The sequence below is a fragment of the Lipotes vexillifer genome, unplaced genomic scaffold (assembly GCF_000442215.2).
Source record: "Lipotes vexillifer unplaced genomic scaffold, Lipotes_vexillifer_v1.1 scaffold1158, whole genome shotgun sequence".
NCBI classification, from domain to species: domain Eukaryota; kingdom Metazoa; phylum Chordata; class Mammalia; order Artiodactyla; family Lipotidae; genus Lipotes; species Lipotes vexillifer.
Window position 1 is genome coordinate 658,742 of NW_006793745.1, and position 23,025 is coordinate 681,766.

The window sequence follows — 23,025 nt, forward strand, 5'->3', positions numbered from 1 at the left end:
CAGGAGAATTCACAACCCATCCATCTGAGCCCATAGCACTTGTATCAGCTATCTCTCTTTGCAGTACAACAAAACAAAAGCTATGAAATCACCTTAGCATAGTGGTTAGCACAGGACAGAGGCTCCACAAACATCAGTTCTTACTGTTTTCTTTCCTTTTAAATCTAAAATGGCTGTATCAACATAATAGTCTATTGCTCAGATTCTTTCAAGAAAGGTGGCAAAGTGTAACAATAATCCTGAGAAAAAATGACCAGATCATCTGTTTTATTACCCTGACACACAGGCTTTGGGTGAATTCAGATTTCAGTGTGCTTTGTTCTAGTGTGCAAGTGTCAAAGATACTGACAATACACCTGGGAAACTGCCAGGTTCTTGCAGGCACCTGCCTCAGCAAAGCGAGTGAAGGCTCAAGTTCTTTTCACTTGCTCAGATGAGCAGCAGCCATGCAGGGTACTGCTCGTGTCCCAACCATGCTCAGGACTGGCAGTGCACCTGCACCTTTAATCAGGACAGATCTCTGAGAGGCTGGGGCAACCAACCGACAGTTACCAGCTGGAAGAACAGGGTAATTGCAGATAAACCTGCACACGGGGGTGGCAGAAGAAAAGCAAAAAGCCAAATGCATATTTTAGCCCTTTAGGATCTGTGACCAAGTCATGACAGGAATGATAATTTCCGTCAAAGTTTCAGTGCCTACTGTCAGAGGCCTGATGGAAACATACACACACAATGACCTTTGTTATTGCTCCATGTCGTAACTACTATGGCAACAAAACCTGACTACCTGCTATGTGTCCTATATTATTCCAAGCATCCCTCTGTTACCTCCAGCCTTTAGTAGCCCCATAAAGAGAAGGATGGTCCCCACTTCAGAGATGGACAAACTACTGCTTTGAGAAGTTAGAGAGTTGGCAAGTGACTGGAGCAGATGTTTAAAACCATGGCCCAGTCCATGACAACAGTGGACACGCAGCACGGGAGGGCCACAGATGTCACTGCGACGACCTTTAACAGCTATACACTTATTTTAATTGGTATTAGAAAAATATAACCAGCACAAGCCCATGATCTCATAAATATCAATGTTCCAGACAAAACTAAATCAAGTTGACTCACTGCTTTCATATTTTAAAAAGTTCACAGTATGAGTGGATTAGCAACTGCACTTAGAACATGCTACAGTATATCCACCCTCCCCACTTCTGATTCTTTCCTTCATTAGCTGTCACTGCCACTCTAAGTCAAAATGGTAAGAAAGCTCCTCCAGCGCCTCCAAAATGTACTAGCTCCCCACTTCTACTGTTTAATCATGTCTACATACACATAAAAGAACCCCTGTCAAAAGGCTACAATAACGTTCCCTGATTAAAAGGCAAGACAGGCATTTAAAATCCTTAACATCCACGTTCTTCTAATGACAGGAGAGGTAATAACTAACAGAAAATGGCACTCACAGGTAATTCATCTTTCTGGTTCCACACACCAGTGCACTGCCTCTGTTCGATCACAGCTTTGATATTAATTAAAGCTGGCAGAGCCACACAACCTGCTGAGAAACTGGGAAGGCAGAAGAGGAAATGTTAATGCCAGGCCAGGTGTCAGAAAGCTTGGTCCTAGGAAACGCCAACTCCTCCAGACTCCGTGCTATGTGTAGAGGATCCCGGCCATTGGATTCAAAGCATTACAAAGCCCACTATTTTGCGTGCGTGCACTCACACACACAGTCTTACAGTTTACAAAACCACCAGATTTAATAAGCTCTGCCTACCAGTCATTAATGGCATTTTTTTTTTAAATTATTTTATTTTATTTTATTTTTGGCTGCATTGGGTCTTTGTTGCTGTGCGTGGGCTTTCTCTAGTTGGGGCGAGCAGGAGCTACTCATCATTGCAGTGGCTGGGCTTCTCACTGCAGTGGCTTCTCTTGTTGCGGAGCACGGGCTCTAGGCACGCGGGCTTCAGTAGTTGTGGCTCACGAGCTCTAGAGTGCGGGCTCAGTAGTTGTGGTGCACAAGCTTAGTTGCTCCGCGGCATGTGGCATCTTCCTGCACCAGGGCTTGAGCCCGTGTCCCCTGCGTTGGCAGGCGGATTCTCAACTACTGTGCCACCAGGGAAGTCCATTAATGGCATTCTTAACATTAATGACACTCTGAAACATTTTCTTGCACAGTTCCTTCCAGACCCAGATCACCCCTGTACAGGGCAGAAGCACCTTTCTCATCTAGAAGTGCTGGTGGTCAGCTCTCCACTGAGTCCCCCTTCAGGACTGTCCTCATTTGGAGAAAGCGACCTGACCAGGGACACGTTCGATGACTGCTCCACCTGAGGATACAAAAGTTGCACCAATTTGGGACAACTCCACAGGCCACTGCAGCTCCAGAGCTCCACAGAGGTGGACTGAGGCCTCTGGTGAGACTGGATTACAGTCCAGCTTCTCCCTCTGCCTGACCCTGCTGCCTTCATTCCCCACAGGGGCTGATCCCAGCACACCTCCTGCACATGAGTCTCCGCTCATTTCAGAGTCTGTCCCAGAGAACCAGACCTGCAGCCCCACCACACCTTACAGGTAACTGCACGAGTCTGTCTCCTCCGTTCAGGTGGAGCCCCTGTGGAACACAGGCTGCGCCTTATTCATCTCTGTGTCCCACACATTGCCTGGCGCGTAGCAGGGATTCAAAACACTGGAGGAGCCAGATAAATAGAAGAGCTAAAAAGTTCTTTTTTCTTTTTTTTTTTTTTGGCTGCGCCGCAAGGGCACATGTAGGATCTCAGCTCCCCGACCAGGGATTGAACCCACGCCCCCTGCAGTGGAAGCAGAGTCCTAACCACTGGACCGCCAGGGAAGTCCCCAAAAAGTTATTTCTTAAAACTGGTTCTTAAACCTTTTGGATCTCAGGACCCCTTTACCGGATTAAACATTAAGGATCTCAAAGAGCATTTAGTTTTGTGGGTTATATCTATCATTATTTATTGTATTAGAAATTAAAACTAAGAATTAAAATATTGATTAATTCACTTAAAAATAAAAAACATGTTATAAATAACAGTCTCACAAAAAATAACTGTATTTTCCAAACCAAAAATAAACCTGTGAGAAGAGCAGCATTGTTTTACGTTTTTACAAATCTTTCTAATGTCTGGCTTAACAGAAGACAGCTGGATTCTTACGACTTCCTCTGCATTCAATCTGTTGCAATGTATTCATTTGGTTGAAGTAAGTGAAAAAAATCTAGCCTCACACAGATATGTAGTACTTAAACCACCTTTTCAGGTAACTGTGGATATTCTTCTTTAATGTCACACCAAAACTCAACAAATAGTAGTTTTGTTTTGTTTTGAATTTAGCTGCCCCGGGTCTTTGGTTGCAGCACGCAGAATCTTCAGTTGTAGCATGTGGAATCTTTAGTTGTGGCATGTGGGCTCTAGTTCCCTGACCAGGGACTGAACCCAGCTCCCCCCCCCCCACCTCGCTGCATTGGGAGCATGGAGTCTTAACCGCTGGACCACCAGGGAAGTCCCAACAAGTACTAGCTTTTTTTAAATGTTAGTTGGAAGGTGGAATCTGAATCCTTGCCATTGTACTTTTTGTACCCTGCTCCACTAAAATCCAATGGTCTCGTACTCTGAATGAATCTTTTACTCATGCATGATTTTGTGAGATCTTCACTGATCCCCCAAATGTTAGCACATTTCATTATGTAATATCAAAAAATTCAAATTCATTATTATTACCACCAATCTCATCAGAAATGTCTTTAAGCATTGGGGAACTGTCAAGCTTACAGTGGTCGGTTCAAGTTTTCCTAACTTTCTATTTTAGCTTGCAATCTTGAATTTTACCACTGTAGCAAAAGATACCACCAGTTGCTTTCCCTGACACAAGCTTACTTCATTCATCTGAATAAATATCTGCCAAAAACCTGAGTGTGAGTAACTATAGTCGGTCTGCTAAGACAGTAAAAGTAAAAACCGTGTTCAAGTAAAAACTGTGTTCCAGGAAAAAAGCAACTAGTTTTTAGCTCATAACTCAAACATTATACAGATGCTTTTTCTTGAGACAATCATCATACTGTCTCAGGATTTGGCATGAGCTGAAGTGCTTTATCTGAGCTCCCTATTTGGGCACACAGAATATTACAAAGATGTATACTCAAAGGTTGAAATTTAATAAAGTGAGTGATTTTTAACGTTTTGTCAAGAACATTCTTAAGTAAAACTAAAATATCTGCAAGTGTGTGGTGGATGAGGAATACAGCAAGTCCTTGTGGGGTTTGGGACCACTGCCCCGATCTGTGCTAAGGCTGGAGCAGTTTAACCCACAACGTGAACACAGTGGAAAAGGCTCTCAGAAACCCCCCAAAGGATCACAGACCACACTGAGAACTAGGTCACTGCCAATTGTGACGATCTCTTGAAATACCAACTGTACCCTTCTGCAGAAAGACACATGTTTTCTCAGCTTTAAACGTCAAGAACTAGACAACAGATTAAGCAGAACTAACCAATGCAACGCACATTTCAATAACAGGACAATTTCCATACCTGACACTGAGCGGGGACTCCACGGAGAGCCCCAGGAGGGCACAGGCATCCCGTGTAAAGATGTCGCAGATGTCAGCCCACTGGTTTGCGTCAAGCAGGTGAACATATGGTGAGTTCTCAATCCCCTGTCTCAGGTACACGAGGCTTCCCATCAAAACCTGAATGTCTAAACAAAAGCAGAAGCAGTTTGGAGGTGTGAATGTCTAAACAAAAGCAGAAGCAGTTTGGAGGTGTGAATGATCACACCTGAAACAGAGCTTGCAAGTAGTACATTGAAAAAGGCAAGAATTCCCCCAGCTGACACGGCATAAAATAACTTACAATGTCTTTTAAAATTCTGGTACTTAAGCTTGGTTTCTATTAAAGAAACAGCACAGAGAAAAAGAAGAAGAAAAGGGAAGCACTAAATACCGAACTTATAATTTATACACAGCATAGTATAACTACCATTATCTACAGAAGTAATAATAATGTCATAAATGGGGTCATCACATATCTTCGGCTGTAAAACTAGTCAGTCCCTCTACACTGACACCTGGGAGTAACTGCTGTTACCCTGTTGCACCTTCAGACCCTCTGTCGTGGCCATAACAGCAGTACGGTGGGGGGGTGCAAGTGCATACTTTACGTTTTCTCTGTCTCCTCTTAGGTTAATGTAAAATCCCCCAAAATGCAATGTCTCTCTCTGACTTTTCAATTAACAGGCTTTAATGCTTTACTTTTGTTCTAGAGCCAGCCAAGAAGCTTTTTTTAGTAAGTGATTTATCATCTACAATTGTTTCAGTTTATTAGCAAATGTATATTAGATCTAGTTAAGATAAACTTAAATTCCAGTGGGGGCCATGGTCCTGTTCCAACCATTAAAAACAGCTGACTCTAGACTCACCTTTTTGATGATTTAGGGCAAATGGCTGAAAATTTTTCGCATATTGTAATGCCTCTCGTTGATTTGTAGTTCCACCCATTAACAAGCTAATAAAATAGAGCCTGTGTAGCTTAAATTCCAAGGAGCTGTTCTGGGCTATGAGCATTTCTCGGTTTGATACCGCCCATCTAAAGAAAAAGCAAAACAGATTTTTTTTTTTCAAAAACGATTTTTGACAGTAATTAAGAGCACGAGCATGTGTGTTAAAAATGGTTTCAAACACCTAACACCAAAAAAATGGGTTTAGTCTGCCATCTTGTGGAAGTCAGTGGTAACATCAAGCCCTAGGCCCAAAGACTTTGGTAAAGAAAGTAAACAAACTACACCTAAAGATGCTCTGCAGCCAGTGAAAGAAAGAAAAAACATTAAGTTAGATGACAATTACATATTTAATAAGGTTTAACACCAAGACAAGACTGTCTGACATATTTGGAACTGTACCAGGCCACACTATGAAGCAGGTGTCAGCGATGAGATTGACTACTGACCGCCTAGATCCACTACTCTTTTCCTGTTAAACTGGCATGTTTATAAATGAAACACAAGATGCTGAAGGGGAACATCTATGTTTAAACTTTCACTGGTGAAAGATCTGGTGCTATACATGCTTTGAGATTAAAAACAGTAATCTTAAGTATTTACCCTCAAGATGCTTTCAGTCTAATCAGGCAGATAAAGCTGTGTAAATAACATATAGTGTCAACACACAGCACCAAAAAGATTTGTACAAACAGTGCTAATGAGAGAAAGAAAAACATGCAGCTTTGAATGATCCAAAGTACAGTGACGCAGGCCTCTAGAGTACAAACAGTTGGGGCTTCCCTGGTGGCGCAGTGGTTGAGAGTCCGCCTGCCGATGCAGGGGACGCGGGTTCGTGCCCCGGTCCGGGATCCCACATGCCGCAGAGCGGCTGGGCCCGTGAGCCATGGCCGCCGAGCCTGCGCGTCCGGAGCCTGTGCTCCGCAACGGGAGAGGCCACGACAGTGAGAGGCCCGCGCACCGCAAAAAATAATAATAATAATAGAGTACAAGCAGTTGGAATAACCTTGAGCTGGGACTACCAGTTAAAGGTGAGCACTAAAGCAGAAAAGCATTATCAGCCAGCTGTTAAAATCAGATTTGCAAGCAAGTGGTAAGAAGCACTGTTTCACTTCTTTAAACATATGAACAGGTAGAAGATGTTAGTATCATTCTTCTTTAATCTGATCTTTAGTTGGACAAACATTCCCCACCTAACCCAATTCACTAAGGACCCTCAGAATCTGAACTACTGGGTATGAATATAAACACTGAGTTACTCTACAAACTACAAGAGTAAAATGCTTCGAGTTATTCATAATGAATCAGTTGACTGGGATTAGATTTCATGAAGCAGCACTTTCACTGGATCCTGTCCTTCCCAAAAAGCTCTGCACATGCATATGAATATTCTAATCAACTTGTTGATATATCCACGTCTTAGAGTCAAACCATGAAGCTTCTCTGACCTCAAAATCAATGTGATTTTTAAAAATACTAATCACTTGGGCCTTGGAAATATTTGCTTACATTTATTTAAGTAAGCCTTGGATCCTTACGTGGCACTAAGATTAATGCAGTCTGGTTGCAACACCAACTCTGGTGACTTGGTGACACCAACCAGGTACCTCCAGCAGCTCTCTTTTATGAATGCCCGACACCAGCCGTCAGTACCAAAAGTACTGTGCATTTGCCCGTCTCCAGTCTGTCAGGTACCTTCCCGACTTCCAGGTCCAAGCAAGCGTATTTAAATCAGATCACTTACCAAAGTTTTTCCTACTCCCTTCTAACTCATAAAAGCATGAGTTGTTTTCCTACTACCAAGTAAAGAGAGGCAGTGAGCCTTTTCTTTTTTCAGTTTCTGAAAATGAGGTATATATCCAAGCGTTTGCAAGAGTCAAAGAAGGGAACTAACAGAGTGTAACTACAAATTTTAGTGAATGATGAAGACCAACAGAAAAGGGCAAAATCCTTAAGTGGGCAACTCACAAAGGAGGAAAAATTCTATTTTTATAGGCAAATGTTCACGATACAATGTTAAAGGGGAGGAAAAGTTGTGATATATAGGAAAAAAGTTAATTCTACTCGCCAAAATTTTTAACAGGAATGACTCTAGGAAAGTTGGATCCATGCATCAACTGCTACAGTGTGGATTATGACTCATTGGAATAGGGCACCAGCTATTAGAGCAGCACCAGGGGGCTAAAAACACCCAGGAGGACACAGCGGTGAACAGCAGCTAACAGTCCAGATGACAGTGATTTTTAAGATAGAAGAGTTTGGGCTTCCCTGGTGGCGCAGTGGTTGAGAGTCTGCCTGCCGATGCAGGGGGCACGGGTTCGTGCCCCGGTCTGCGAAGATCCCACATGCTGCGGAGCGGCTGGGCCCGTGAACCATGGCCACTGAGCCTACGCGTCCGGAGGCCCGCAACGGGAGAGGCCACAACGGTGAGAGGCCCGCATACCACAAAATAAAAAAAAGATAGGAGAGTTTTCCAAGTTTTCTATAATGAACATATATTACTTATTTTTATACTTAAGTTTTTTAGCTAAGGCAAAACTAAATTTCCTCACTTTCTTTTTTCATCAAAGAGCTAACGGTAATTGCAAATTACTTTTGTTAAAAGTAATTCAGGCTATGAATTAGAAATTCAAGCTTTTCAAGCTATAAATATATGTACCTCATTTTTAAACTTGGAGAGGCATTTAGACAATGTAATTCCTAATTTACAACTTGAATTTATTTTGACACACTTTCAAATTTTGCTATAGACAGGGCTACAAAATAATCAGGAAAAACTAGCATTGCTAATTGCTGTCCCCCTACAATATTCTTCGAAAAGTAGATACCGATTACAAAAAAGAGCTGCAGAGAGAGTGTAGGGAGAATGCAAAACCTAAATTCATAGAATACAAGTTTTCACGTGTTTCTTAAGAGTCATGTGTCTTGTCATTCTATTCTGAAACACTGTATTATCTTCATTTAGCTTCTGAATATTATACTGAGCTTAAATCTCACAAGGCAAGGGATTAGAATAAACATTTCTAAGTTTCTCCCTCTCTGGCAAAATGCCATTTTCTAAGCTAAGGATGATATACCCCATTTTTAGCCCCGCAAACATGTAAGCACATTTAAGCGTTAGGGTGAAACGCTTGCTGATGGGGCCTCTCCCTCATCCCCAGGATTGTACCCGGGCCCCCACGTTTGTATTTTCTTGACCCTAATTCCTGGGCCACAGTTAACCAGCTAGGTAAGTATAGGTTTAACACCCTGTGTTGCCTCCTAATAAGCGAGTTCATCTATTTTGATATCCTTCATGATCACTTCATGGTCCTACATCTCTAGTTGTGTAAGCTCTTGATGGGGTTGTCTCTCTGGACAATCATCTAACACTGGCCTTACCTAATCTTTGGAATCTGGGTACGAATTTCACAGCAGCTTTCTTATCCATGCTAGCAGCCTCCCTAGACAGTTTAACATTAGTCTATTCATGATGATTTCTGAAATGCTGAAACCATCCTTTACTGGCAGTAGATTCCTTCCTCAATCTCCTTTTATAACTGTTTTCTTTCAATGAGGCAACTAATAACTTAAGCACTTTGGTCTGAATGTTAGCCAAACTGACGGGAGGTGTTTTGGTTTGTTTTGTTTGTTTTTACAAACAAAGTAGAAGTAAACGTTCCATCATTTAAACCACAAGCAGCTTTCTGTTCCCAGTGCGATTTAAATTAAAAGGTGTTGAAGCGACTTTAACCTTGGTTTTTACATTCATAGGACTTTTCAATGTGCAGGGTACCGTAGCTTCGTGTAGGCCTAGGTCTCGTCCTAGCTTCACTTTGCTGTCGTCGTTTTCAAATCTTCCTCAATGCATTCAGTTTCACTTCTAGCAATTCATCTTTGTTGACCAAGTCCCTCTTTCAGTGATCCATTTCTGTAATGTGTCATGTGGGCTTATCAGCAGAGGCAAGGAAGCAATACAACCACACACTTGCTGTCTGAGGGTGAAATGAATTGCACTGTGACCAATCACCAACAGACTGAAAAAGCAGTGAGGTGACTAGTTGTGATCACGATGCACGTGTGTTATTACGTAGTGACCTGTGGACTGAAGGGCTGGCAGAGAAGTTTTTATTTTATGCAATTACAATACTTCATGGTGACTGAAATCTGAACCGTGTTGTTGGGGAATTGGTGTTATTTAACTAAACTGCGGTAAATGAAATTTGGGCACACTGGAATCGTGCAGAGAGAAATGCCCATCGGTTCAACAGAGAAAAGAAATAAGAGAGGAAAAACATAAGGATCTCAGAGGCAGGAGGTTACTTTATAAAGGCAAAGGCAGCCCAGAGTGATACAATGGAGAGAGAAGCTTGGGAACTGGGCCTGTCATCACCGAGATCTCTGCCCCTCCACTCTTCCTTCTAAGAGGGAAGGCTGGAAAACCAAGAGGTTGATGCCGACAGGCAGCACAGGGAAGGTGAAGAACACGGTGGCTGGCCAACAGGGTAAATTAGAGGCATCTGTCATGTGGTATCAAGAATTAAAGGAGGAAAATAAGCGGCCTCTTGAGAACAGAATGGAGGCAGAGAGAGGTGCAGGCCAAGAAAAACATGCAAACAGATTCAGACAACCTGATGTAGCAATATGCACCACCATCAACAGGGATGTGTCCAGGTGAATGAAAGCTGGTCCAGATAGAAGACTTGTTCCTTGTATGAAATTAGAAGCCATGGTCCTATCTCCCAGTGCAGGTGCTAGTTACATTTTTACAAAAGTACAATCAAACAAATTGAGTAGCTGAGAACGGAATTGAAAAATTCAAGGCCCAGGCTCAATGACCATATTTTCTACAAGCTCCCCACTCATCTCTCCATCCACAGAACTCGAGAGGTTCTTTATTTGAACCTCTCCCAGCTCTTCACACACCATCTACTTGGTAGGACAGTTTCTGGCCTCTTAGAGCAGGGGCTCTGCCTTGCTCAGCTCGGTGCCCCTTCTACTCTGCATGGGGTACAGTGATAGAGGGCACAGGTTAATAGAGCCAAACATGCATGAACCTTTAAATCCTGGCTCTGTGGTGTGAATCGGGGCAGTCTGTCACTTAATGCTCTCAGGTCTGTTTCGTTACTGTAAAGCGGGGGCAACTCTGAGGGTTATGGGCATTAAATGAGGGGGCTCGTAGAAGCACTGAGCCGGGAGACTGGCACAAACAGACAATAATAAGCTACTTAACATGTGTTTACTGAGGGGATAGGCCTAACGTTCTCCAAAGTCATTAGTAAGAAAATTACATTTAAAACAGTTACTTGGGCATTTCCATGTAATATTCAGTGCTGCTTTGATTTTTATAGAACCAACTCTGTGGGAATCAGCATGTACCAGTTAATCCCCTTCAAAATTTTTTGAAGTTGTCTTCGCTAGAAGTTCACACTGAATATTGGACTGTTTGATTCACTGAGCAGGAATAAGGGGTTAGAACAGACCTTAATTAACCTGATAACAACAAATCCAAAACCAACAACGCACACGAGACTGCAAAAGCACAAAACTACAATCGGCACCAAAAACTTAATCCACTTGTCTACAAAGCACTAGAAGACATGTGACAGAAAGACAAAAAAACCCAGTTAATAAGTGAACGGGGTGCTGTATTCTGGCTAATGGCATTTCTAGCAGGAAACTTCTGATTTTTAATTTTTAAAAAACTAACCATCACTATACTACAACCAGCAAGCTACATGTAAACATTCAGGTAAATTATTAGCTTTACTGTGGCTTCTAAAATAAATTCTGCTCCCACATCTCCAATGTGTGCCACAAGAGCACGGCCAGCTTTGGAACCATTCCTTGTTTAGAGAAACACTGGAGACCAAAACAATGACACCCAATAAGGTCACCTATGTCACAATTCTCTCTGTTCGCTGCCACTGCGGTGACTAGTAGAGAGACCTTCTGGGCCTCTTCCATTAAAAGACCCCAAAACAATACTACTTACTTAGGTGACTAAGTCAGAAGCAACCCACATTGACGCAATTATCCCACAGAAACATGAAGTGTTCATTATCATCGTCGGGCCTCCGAAAAGACTTGGCCCACTGTTAGCTCCGTGTTTAGAATTTCCATATTAATCCAAAAATAATTAAAACAAGATTTTACCTTCAGAGCTAGCTGTTCTTTCCCAGAAACCTGACAGCACTGGTCTGTTTATCTCTCCTCTCACCATTCTGCCAGCCTGGGCTGGGATCTGTTTCTGATAATAGTGAATAAAAATGCCTCTCTCTTGGGCTTCCCTGGTGGCGCAGTGGTTGAGAGTCCGCCTGCCGATGCAGGGGACACGGGTTCGCGCCCCGGTCTGGGAGGATCCCATGTGCCGCGGAGCGGCTGGGCCCGTGAGCCGTGGCCGCTGAGCCTGCGCGTCTGGAGCCTGTGCTCCGCAACGGGAGAGGCCACAGCAGTGAGAGGCCCGCGTACCGCAAAAAAAAAAAAAAAGCCTCTCTCCAGTTCCTGCGGCACATTCCACTACAAGCTTTCACAGCCTCTTAAAAAGGCTTACAAATACCTTCTTCTTCTAGTCTGGCTTGGGGCCATCTTCTTGGGGCTAAAAGTGGAAGCTCAGGGAAATGAGTGACATGCGTTTACTCCACAGGTGTGGACCGGCTGAACAGTTACTGGTGACCGAATCAAGTGCTTAAAAACTCCAGAAACTGGAATTCAGCCAAAAAAGTGAAGAACCCTATCACTTTGCTTTAGGAAAGCTCGCATTGGATTTCTGGGATATTTTACTCATCTCAGAGTTGGTGTGAACCTCTGTTCTTCTTCCATGCTGTTTAAGAAACCACACAAACTACCGTGTTTCACATTTGAATCATACTTCAACGTTACGTGAGGCTCTTAGTAACACAGGTCTTGGTGGGCATACCCAATAGCTACCTCTGATAAGTGGCCACCACATTGGACAGCACAGTTCTATAGATTAGTGACTTTTTTTTTTTTTTTTTTGGTACGCGGGCCCCTCACTGTTGCGGCCTCTCCCGTTGCGGAGCATGGGCCCCGGACGCGCAGGCTCAGCGGCCATGGCTCACGGGCCCAGCCGCTCCGCGGCACGTGGGATCCTCCCGGACCGGGGCACGAACCCGTGTCCCCTGAATCGGCAGGCGGACTCTCAACCGCTGCGCCACCAGGGAAGCCCGTGATTTTTTAATAAAGTACTTAAATATGACTTTGCCTTATTTACTGCTAGGTTCCCACCACAAAACCAAGTGTTTGATAAGCTTAAATTAATAACCGTTCAGCGTTTTATAAGAACAAATTCCAGAGTCCCCTTTAGTTCCCCCTCCTGGCCTAGTTCAACTCCTTATTCTTTTAGACACTTAATCTCAGTGACAGTTTCTTTCAATTTTCCCTTTTTGTAAAAGAAGATTCTTAATTTCTCTATAGTCATAGCTTGCCCACTCATCTCCAGTAATGCCCAGGTCCTTGGTGAGGATGGATCCAGATAAGACATGGCCATGTCTCTTCTTCCTGAGGAGTACCTACTGTCTTGGAACCTCATACAGACTTTTGCCAGCAACAAACATAGAACAGACAACAGAAAATGATGTCCTCACCCCAGATATTTTTTCCCCTTTGGCCTTTATATTCCATTGTGCTTTTTTCTCTCCTGTGTTCTTGCCACTGGGCACCTCTTTCCATTTTCAATTAGCTTCTTTTTAATAGCCGCTCTCTCCACCAGACTTAGTGCATGGTCCCCGTGAATTAAAACAGTATCCCTCAACTCAGCTCTTCTGCCCTTTCAGAATTAACAACCCCTGGGACACAACAAAACAAAAAAAGAAACAAAACAAAACAGAACCCCCTCGGACTGGGGGAGGGAAACCCAACTTGTTCAAACCTTGATTCCTCTTCTCCAAAAGTACATCCATCAGAGTCTTTATTCTGTGGTTCTATGTAGCTATTAAAAATGCCTGAATCAGCAAGACTGCCTGCCTACAGGAAGACGAAAACCAACAACGAGAAAACAGACACCACAAACAGCATAATCCCGGTCACCCTCTCTGCCAGCGGCAGCCAAGGCTCTATGACCAGGAACCTTGGCTTGCTTCCTTCATTTTCACTTTCTAAAACCCTTCTCTGCTTATAAACTGTGTTTTATGCACTGATACCACCATTTGTCTAAGTCCAGCAACCATTTTCTTCTCCTCAGACCCACCGTTCACACACAGCACCAAGAAACCACAATGGCAAGCTCACCTCACATTCCTCTGTGGTTTTTATTTCTAGCCTCACCTAATCGCTAGGCTTAGAGATGGGATTCCTCTCATACTTCAACAGCTTGCCTGATACTGTCCATGGCCTGTCTAATCGAAAACTCTGCAGTGATCTAGACGAATGAAGTAGTTTTTCTCTCTTCTTCTGTGAAAAATTCTATAACATCTCTCTCTTATAATCATTCAGTTAGTTTCTGTTCTCTTAATGGCATTCTACTGAGACTTTACAAATAGAACTGCAAATTCCTCTAAACAAGTGCTATGAGTCCCCTGGGCCTGCTGTGGGTATTGAAAAACAACAGGTTTCCAAGTCTGCAAGGTTGAGAGTCAGATTCCAGACTGCGGCAAATCCACCAAGGCAGGATTACGCTTTGAAACACCTTTAGGAAGGCAACCAACCAGCTTCCCCTCGAGACAGCACTTTCAAAACGTCAGTAACTGGCACAGAGTTACAGTTTCTATTTTTCTAATTTTCTCCATCTCCTCAAATTAAGTTACTGTTATTCTTTTGTTGACACTAGTTATTTTTGGCTTTGCTTCTGTCTGCCACGCGAAGGAGGAGGTCATGTTTGTTCAAAGTTCTCCTTCAAATTATTCCATCTTTTATTGAGTGACTGCTAAGAAATAAGCACTATGCTAGGTGCCAAGAGGAACTCAAAAAACAGATCAAGTGATCTGGATGAGGGGAAAAATCTGTACACAAACTCAGAAATACAGGGGCAGGAACAAAAGAGTAGGCAGGGTCCTGACTAGATCTGTATATATAATTAGCCTTTCTTCTGCCGCTCCTGTCATGTCACCATTCCTCACTGACTTCTTTTCCACCGTCTTTTACTAGTTGTGATTAATAGGTAATGCTCACCAGACTTCCTTCTCATCTAGTCCTTCCATGACCTCTATCCGTATTAATCTTTTTGGTTGGCCGCTGCCTCAACTGCCTAGGCTGCCTCGAGAACTGCTGCAGGCTTTCACCTTTTTCTTTCTCTCTCGGGTGGTTCCACGGTGGTTCCTGTACCTCCCAGCAGGTACAAAAAGAAGATGCCACACATGAAATGTGAAAGATTTTCCACTGTGTATCTGAACCAAAATCCCTGAAACTCATGTCCCACATTTTAAAATTTTTGGTACAAGTTGAGTACAGTGAATTCTCCATACCTTGCCCATAAAATATGTTGAATGAGTATTTGCTTTGCATCCACCAATAGGCAAGAATTGGAGATGTCTGAGTTTCTGTAATGGAGATTTCTGTTAAACTAAGATTTTCCAAACTTATGTTCTACAGATCACCAATTTTGTGAGTTTTAATAGGTGTTAGGAGACAGGGAGTCTTTGGTTAAATACGCATGGGAAACACTGGGTTTTACAAAGTTAAATGAGTTTCTTTACCGTAGGACTGCTGATGGCCCCTCTAATATGCTAAAGTGAATCTCTCATTTCTTTTAATTAACTTTTATTGGAGTATAGTTGCTTTACAATGTTGTGTTAGTATCTACCGTACAGCAAAGTGAATCAGCTATATGTATAAATGTATCCCCTCTTTTTTGGACTTCCTTCCCATTTAGATCACCACAGAGCACTCAGTAGAGTTCCCTGTGCTGTACAGCAGGTTCTCATTCGTTATCTATTTTACACATAGTATCAACAGTGTATATATGTCCATCCCAATCTCCCGATTCATCCCACCTCCCCCTTCCCCCCTTGGTGTCCATATGTTTGTTCTCTACATCTGTGTCTCTATTTCTGCTTTGCAACTAAGTTCATCTGTATCATTTTTCTAGATTCCACATGTAAGCAATATTAATATGATATTTGTTTTTCTCTTTCTCCCTTACTTCTAAAGTGACTCTCTTAGAGGAGAATATTAGGGAATATCATGTGAAGCTTTCCTCGACTGACCTTTTGACTCCATATCCTTTTTTTCATGGAGCAACTTCCAGGCTCAATTCCTCCTCTGTAAACCCAGTACTTACTTCATGGGGTTATTATGAGGATTGAATAAACTAATACAAATAAAATGCTTAGAACAATGCTAGGCATATAATAAGTACTCCAAAAGAGACAACTATAATTATGACTACATCCCCATATGCAGATATTTAACATGGCAATATTCTCAGAAAAGCGAAAGGAGAAAATTTCTACTGTACAGTTGGCCCTCCGAATCCACAGTTGCGGAACCTGCAGATAATGGAGGGCCTCTGCAGGTTCCGCAGCCGTGGATACGGATAGGCAAGGATACCAGGCCATTTTACATAAGGGACTTTGAGCATCCATGAATTTTGGTATCCACAGGGGTCCCTAGAACCGATCCCCCATGGATACCGAGGGACTACTGTGCAGTAGTTTCCACTGTTAGTGCCAAGTGGATGGAATGAGTCCTCCCTTTGCCTGAGAGGCACTGCTTGAGGCTACAAATAACAGAAAACATTTACAGAAATCATTTATATGCCATAGTTACCAGTCAGAAACTTAGATCTTACAGAAAAAGCCCAAAGTTAAAAGGGTCTTATGAATTTTCTTCATTCCAAAGGGAACAAGCCTTGAGAATTTTGAGGGCTAAGGCAGTCCAAATACTCAGCACAGTCTCTGGTACATAATAAGCACTCAATAAAAGTTTGATGACGAACCTGAGAAATTAATGGATAAATGACTATTACCGCAAATAACAACTCATGTATTATTTCTAAATCACTATAAGACAACTGGGAAACCCATTCCATTTTTATATTTAGGCTCCCTCACTCTCCTTTATAATTGTTTAATCATTTAGGTGGAATATAAAAAGTAGACAGAAGAATGGCTGCCACATTTTGTTTAAGAGGTGTTATTAGAGGCACTTGATTAAATTTAATCTCACAGGGATGTCACAATAAAATCTAAAAAAAAAATCAAACTATAAAGGTAATATGCATAGTACACAGTGGTGCTGCTTAAGTGACGTTTACATCTTTAAAGAATTAAAATAAATGAGGTGGTGCAGTGGTGGTGCAATGGTTAAGAATCCGCCTGCCAACGCAGGGGACACGGGTTCGATCCCTGGTCCGGGAAGATCCCACATGCCGCATAGCAACTAAGCCCATGCGCCACAACTACTGAGCCTGTGCTCTAGAGCCTGTGAGCCACAACTTCTGAGCGCGCATGCCATAACTACTGAAGCCTGTGTGCCCTAGAGCCTGCGTGCGGCAGCTACTAAAGCCCATGCGCTCTAGGGCCCGCACTCTAGGGCTGCAACTACTGAGCTCGCGTGCTGCAGCTACTGAAGCCCACGCTCGGCAACGAGAAGCCACTGCACCACAATGAAGAGTAGACCCTGCTCACTGCAAATAGAGAAAGTCCACATGCAGCAACGAAAATAAAATAAATGAGTTACCTCATATTTACAATTTATACAGAAATTTGATATTTATAAATTTACACAGGACTCTATCTCTGCCTGTTCACCTAGGCTGGTTTTAGAACTCTGCAAAATTTTCTAAGAACTGAGAAATGATGAGAAACAGAAAACTAACCTATGAAAAATTAAATGGGTTAGTAGAAGGAAAAGGAAGTGTATTTTTTAAAACTCATGAAGGATCTTCCCAACTATTCTTTTTCCTGATAACAATGATATCAAATACTTCCAGTTTTAAAATCCCAGGATTCTAAGGCTATGACCTCAAAATAATATCACTGCTTCCATCACCCAGTTTCTTCCTTTTATTTTATAACTTTCCTTCCTTCCTCCTTCCCTTTCTTCCTTTCTTTCTTTTTAAAACAAATAACCTGATAATTCTCGCATTAAAAAATTCTAGGACAGGGGTCAGCAAACTATGGCCACCGGCCAAACAGGACTTGCTGCCTGTTTTGTATGCCAGATGGTCAAGACGGTTTTTTTACATTGTTAAAGGGTTGTAAAATAAAATAAAGAAAAATATGTAACGGAGACCTTATGTGGCCTGCAGAGCCTAAAATATTTACTACCTGGCCCTTTATGAAAAACTCTGCTGACTCTGTACTAGGATAATATTTATCAGAGCTAACCCAGTAATTTTGTATAATTCACATCAATGACCAGGTCACAGTGAATTATTTTATGACGGCAATTAGAGTAAAACTCCATAACAATATTACAATATTTGTTCTCTTTACGTATACCACTTGGTTCCAATAACCAATTAAACTGCTTTTTTTTTTTTTTTTTAAGAATGCAAGCAGTGAACCCAGAACATTATGGAAGTTCAAATATCAAACTCAGACCATCCGAACAACAGTCCTTCAGTTATAAAGCTCGTCTAAAGCGGAGGTGTAGCCTAGCTAGCTCTTCTCTCATGGGAATTCAGACCAACTGATAAGTGAAATAAGCCCCAACCACTTTCTCATATTGCATATCCCCCAAACTCACTTCGCTAAAAGAAATAAAATAATTCTCTCTTGATGCCTCTGAAGTCTACCCGAGGTGAGATATATATATATAATCTCAAAATCTCTAACGTGTTTTCTGATTCCATTTTCTTACAGAGTTTTCTCAAAGTACTTAAAAGAAAACAAACTCAGTAACTCACTCCAGAGCAGGTCTCAGAACTCGGACTTTTAACGCTTCTAATATTCGGTTTAACTCCACAAACGGTTCTTTCTGGCTTGGGTCTACAGAAAGCCCAGATTCCTGAAAAAATTGAAAGAACTTTCATTAGTAGTAATCAGAATAAAGAGATATGGTAAAAGCATATTCTACATTATAAAATGTGAGGCAAATCACTAAAGATAATTTCTTTTTACCATGCATTTCTCTGGCAGAGACTGATGACTGAGCCCCAGTATCATTCTTCCTCCTTTTCTATAATAGTAAACCCCCAAATTTTAGCTGGGCACATAACTATATGGAATAAAGCTGGGCATGGCTTTGCAAAATGTAAGTTCTGGCCAATGAAACATAAGTATATACTCTTTGCCCCTTCCTGTAATACAAAATGTCTAGCTGGGGTTCGGGCTATCCTGGACCATGTGGACAAGGGACACCTTAGAAACAGCAGAGCTACAAGCAGCCAAGGTCCCTAAGAGCTTCACGGCACATGGCTACCACATATGCAGTGGATGGCTTACTACCTCCGATTTCTGTGTAGGAGAAATAAACTTCATTCTTGTTTAAGGCATTGGTATTTTGGGTCTCTGTTACTTGTAAACAAAACTTAATCCTAAATGACACAATTTATTTTAGGAAATTTATATGGACACATACACAAAATCCCATAACATACAGAGAAAGACTTGAGTTATTGCTTATCTGAACTGTTTAACAGAAAAGGCTTACATTAGAGGTCTGGTTTACAGACTGGCTTTAAATTATTTAATCCTTATGGTCCTTCATTTTTCTAAATGGAAAATACAACAGCACAGAATGTAAGCCACAGAACACAGTCTGATGACACACGAATTGGAACTGAATCCAAGTTCCTCCACTAAGAACCTGTATGGCCTTGGGCTGGTTACTTCTCCAGACCTCAGATTCCACATCTGTAGAATGGGAGCAGTCACTTCTTCCTCAATCATTTCTTCCTCACAGGGTTGCAGTGAGGAATAAAGGCAGGGCTTGGCGGGTGGTAAATACTCAATACAGGGCAGCTGCTAATATTATGACTATGTGGTACTGGTAAACTGTTCTGAGACCCCTAACTTCATGTCTAATAGGAATAAAAGACAAATGCTGCTCACTTGAAGTAAATTTTAGCTTGAAATTCATTTGATAAACAAAGTTCTTTAAGCTGGGCTAGATGAGAAAAGCAAATATAAACCTCTTTGTCCTTTTCTTCTCTGCTACACTAACCTTCCCTCATACTACTGTATATAGAAGATAACTAAGAAGAACCTACTGTATAGCACAGGGAACTCTATTCAGTGCTCTGTAAGGACCTATATGGGAACGGAGTCTAGAAGAAAGTGTGTATATGTGTGTGTATGGCCGATTCACTTTGCTGTGCAGCAGAAACTATCACAACACTGTAAATCAACTATACTCCAATAAAAAAATTAATTAAAAAAATAAAGAAAATGCCCTGGCTTATTCCAAAAAAACAAACAAAAAAAAAGAGGAGATGTTTGAAAAAGTAGCATCACTTCTGACCCTTGATTGATGACCTGGGACCAACATTCTGGGGCAGGAATAAGGAAATAATTTGAATAACAAGTTCTAGGACTATAATTTTCACCAACTTTAAAAAAAAAACCCCAAAACGAAACTTCCTAGTAAACTGAAGTCAGCCCAGATGATTAAAATGTAAAAATCTGCCTATGGCTTGGAGGACTTAAAAACTGCAAGGACTTCCCTTGTTTCCGTTTCATCCTCTTGCAGGTGGCACACTGTTACCTGGCAGAGCTCCTCGGCTACATCCAGCATTCCTTGTCGAAAGAAGTGCTCCACCATCACCTCATTGAGAAGCCTTTGGCTGTCTGCCTGCCAGCAGCCATCTATTCCCACACTGCTAATGTCAGAATCAAAATTCTGAAAAACAAGAAAGCAAATCATGAATTGACCAGGATACATCACTTGGTATGTTTTCACCCCACCCAACTTAACAGAAACAATGGCCTTTGTTTCACTCTGAGACGCCTCAAATAAGTACCCAATTCCAATTCATCTGTAGCCTATGACTATTTCCATTGCTCTTTTCTGAACCTTGCCACTCTCACTCATTACCGCTGGGAGGGTAAACAAGCACATTTTTTGAGGGTATTTTGGGGAAACACATAAATTTAACAATGACTTCTGTGAGTAAATTGATTTCTAGGCATTATACAATAGGAATATTTTCAGAGGTGTGCAGTGATCCCTGTAAAAGCATGTTCAATGCAGCACTGTCTAACAGAAAAAAAAAAAGAAAACCCATTATGTCCAGCATAGGATTATTCAATAATCCATGGCACATCCCAACAACTGCCGTGCCAAGGTGGAGACTGGGGATAGGAGAACGGCCAGATAGTTCAAAGAACAGGCTCTGGGGCCAATCTACCTGGGTTTGAATCCTGGTTCTACCTTACTAGCTGTGTGATCTTGGCCAAAATTACTCAAGGTCTGTGAGCCTCAGTTTCCTTATCTTAAGCAGAGAAAAATACTTTTATGGGCTGAACTGCATCCTTTCACAATTCCTGTGTTGAAGTCCTAACTCCCAATACTTTATAAAGTTAAAATGAGGTCACTAAGGAGAGCCCTAATCCAACAGGACTGGTATCCTTATAAAAGGAGGAAATCAGGACACAGACAGGCATAGAGGGAAGACCATGTGTTACAGACCAAACGTCTGTGTCCCTCCCAAATTCCTACATGGAAGCCCCAGCAACCAGTGTGACTGTATCTGGAGAGAGAGTCTGGGAGAAAGTGCTAAAGGTTAAATGAAGTCCTAAGGGTGGGGCCCTAATCCGGGAGGCCTGGTGCTCTTGTAAAGACAAGGAACAAACACCAGGGCTCTCTTGCTTGCTAGCTCGCTCGCAAGCTCGCTCTCCACCACATGAGGACACAGTGAGAAGGTGGCCATCTGCAAGCCAGGAAGGAGGGTGTCTGCCTTCGACAGGCAATGAATTGGCCAGCACCTTGATCTTGGACTTCTCAGTCCCTAGAACTATGAGAAAACACGTTTCTGTTGTTTAAACCACCCAGTCTATGGAATTTTGTTATGGTAGCACAAGCAGACGAAGACACCACATGATGACACAGGAAGTAGATGGTTATCTGCAAGTCAGGAAGAAAGGCCTCAGAAGAAACCAACCCTGCCACACCTTGATACGGAACTTCCAGCCTCCAGAACTGTGGGGAAATAAACGTCTGTGTGAGCCACCCAGTCTGTAGTACTTTGTTATAGCAGCCCTCATAAATTAATATACTTCCTTATTGGTTCAATGAAATGGTAGTTGCTATTATGCTAGTATTACTATTCATAATTAAAAAGTGAGGTTCATTGCTCGGTGTCTACTAACATGGAAAAATGTCCATAACACCTTAAGTGAAAAAAAGCAACTTCTACAAAACTACAAAATTATGACTCCATTTGTTAAAAAAAAAGAATCCTTAAAAACCCAACCTGTCTCTCCCACTGAATGCAGTTACAAAATCAGGACTGAATGGAGTAGCTACTTGAGGAAACAAAAAAGTGAACAGTAGTAAGTGGACAAAGAACTGGCAGTGAGTTTACTACTTTTCTCCCTCCAATATCTCTTAGCCTGGATGCAATGCAGCCAAAACCCACAACTGGGCACCCAGGATGTGGACAGAGCGCTCCAGGAGAAGCCCTTCGGTTCTGGCACGGGGAACACGAGTGTATTCTCCTACCACATAGAGAGTGGGGGAAATCGCATGCTTTTTTCCCTCCCTTTTCTTGTACTGTAGCTCAAGGCAGCCTGTAGTTAAATCAGTTTCTATTTCTACCCTTCACAGCAGTTCCTAGATTATGTTTGACTGAATAACCATGGGACAAGAATCTTGGGAGACCTTTAGAACTCTGTCTACCATAGCAGGAAACCGAAAACTCTGAGGCACCTTTAGAAAGGGATCCTTCCCCTCCAGTCAGAGAAGCTATGGTCCCAAGAGCGAGGGGCAAAAACCCCTCGTGCATCTTTTCTCTCTGCCCTTCCACCTTGTAGCCCCAGATACAGGCAGAGTTACGGCAAATATACAGGAGAGCAGGGTAAGTAAAGCCCCAGATTTCTGGCTGGGTGACTAAAAAGGCAGCCCCAGAGAACCATCAAGTAACAGGGAGATCACAGAGAGGAAGAAACGCAGGAAAGTGATCCCCCCACCAAGTTGTTTATGAACTCCTGGGCTCACCCTCAAGTTATACAGGCATGGGTCTGACCCTCAGCAGCATACCACAGACTTTGAAAACTGAACTAAGAGACAGCCCTAGTTTCCAGGTCCCAGAATGGGACACACAAACAGAACATATCTGAATAGCTCTGTAATGGCTTTGGAAACGAAGCTGACATTGAAACTATTTTAAAACTCAGAGAAGACTGAGTAGCCTGAACCCAACCAGGTCAAGTCCGCTAAAACAAAAACATCAATATTCTCCATAGAACTTAAATAAGACCCAGAGGCTCAAAACATAACATTAAAAATGTCCAAAATACAATCCAAAATTATTTGTCATATGAAGACCTAGGAAAATCTAAATTCACATAAGATGTTCAACAGACAACAATGCAAAGATGATAGATGTTGGTATCATCAAAGACGTTAGAACAATTATAAAACTGCTTCAAGAAGGAAGGGCAAACACTTCTGAAAAGATAGAAGGTCTCAGCAGGA

At 42.2% G+C, this 23,025-nt stretch overlaps 1 protein-coding gene across 1 annotated transcript in view; it reads right to left on the reverse strand.

Annotated features, from left to right (window-relative positions):
* The window catches only part of RMND5A (required for meiotic nuclear division 5 homolog A), a 57,488-nt gene that overhangs the window by 2,813 nt on the left and 31,650 nt on the right, over positions 1-23,025 (reverse strand). Inside the window, exons 3-7 of the mRNA XM_007466731.1 lie at positions 20,095-20,229; positions 18,296-18,396; positions 5,431-5,597; positions 4,545-4,710; positions 1,458-1,560 (exon numbers count right to left, since the gene is read on the reverse strand). Of these exons, the coding sequence (XP_007466793.1) occupies positions 1,458-1,560; positions 4,545-4,710; positions 5,431-5,597; positions 18,296-18,396; positions 20,095-20,229 (672 nt within the window). The remainder of the gene's footprint in view (positions 1-1,457; positions 1,561-4,544; positions 4,711-5,430; positions 5,598-18,295; positions 18,397-20,094; positions 20,230-23,025) is intronic.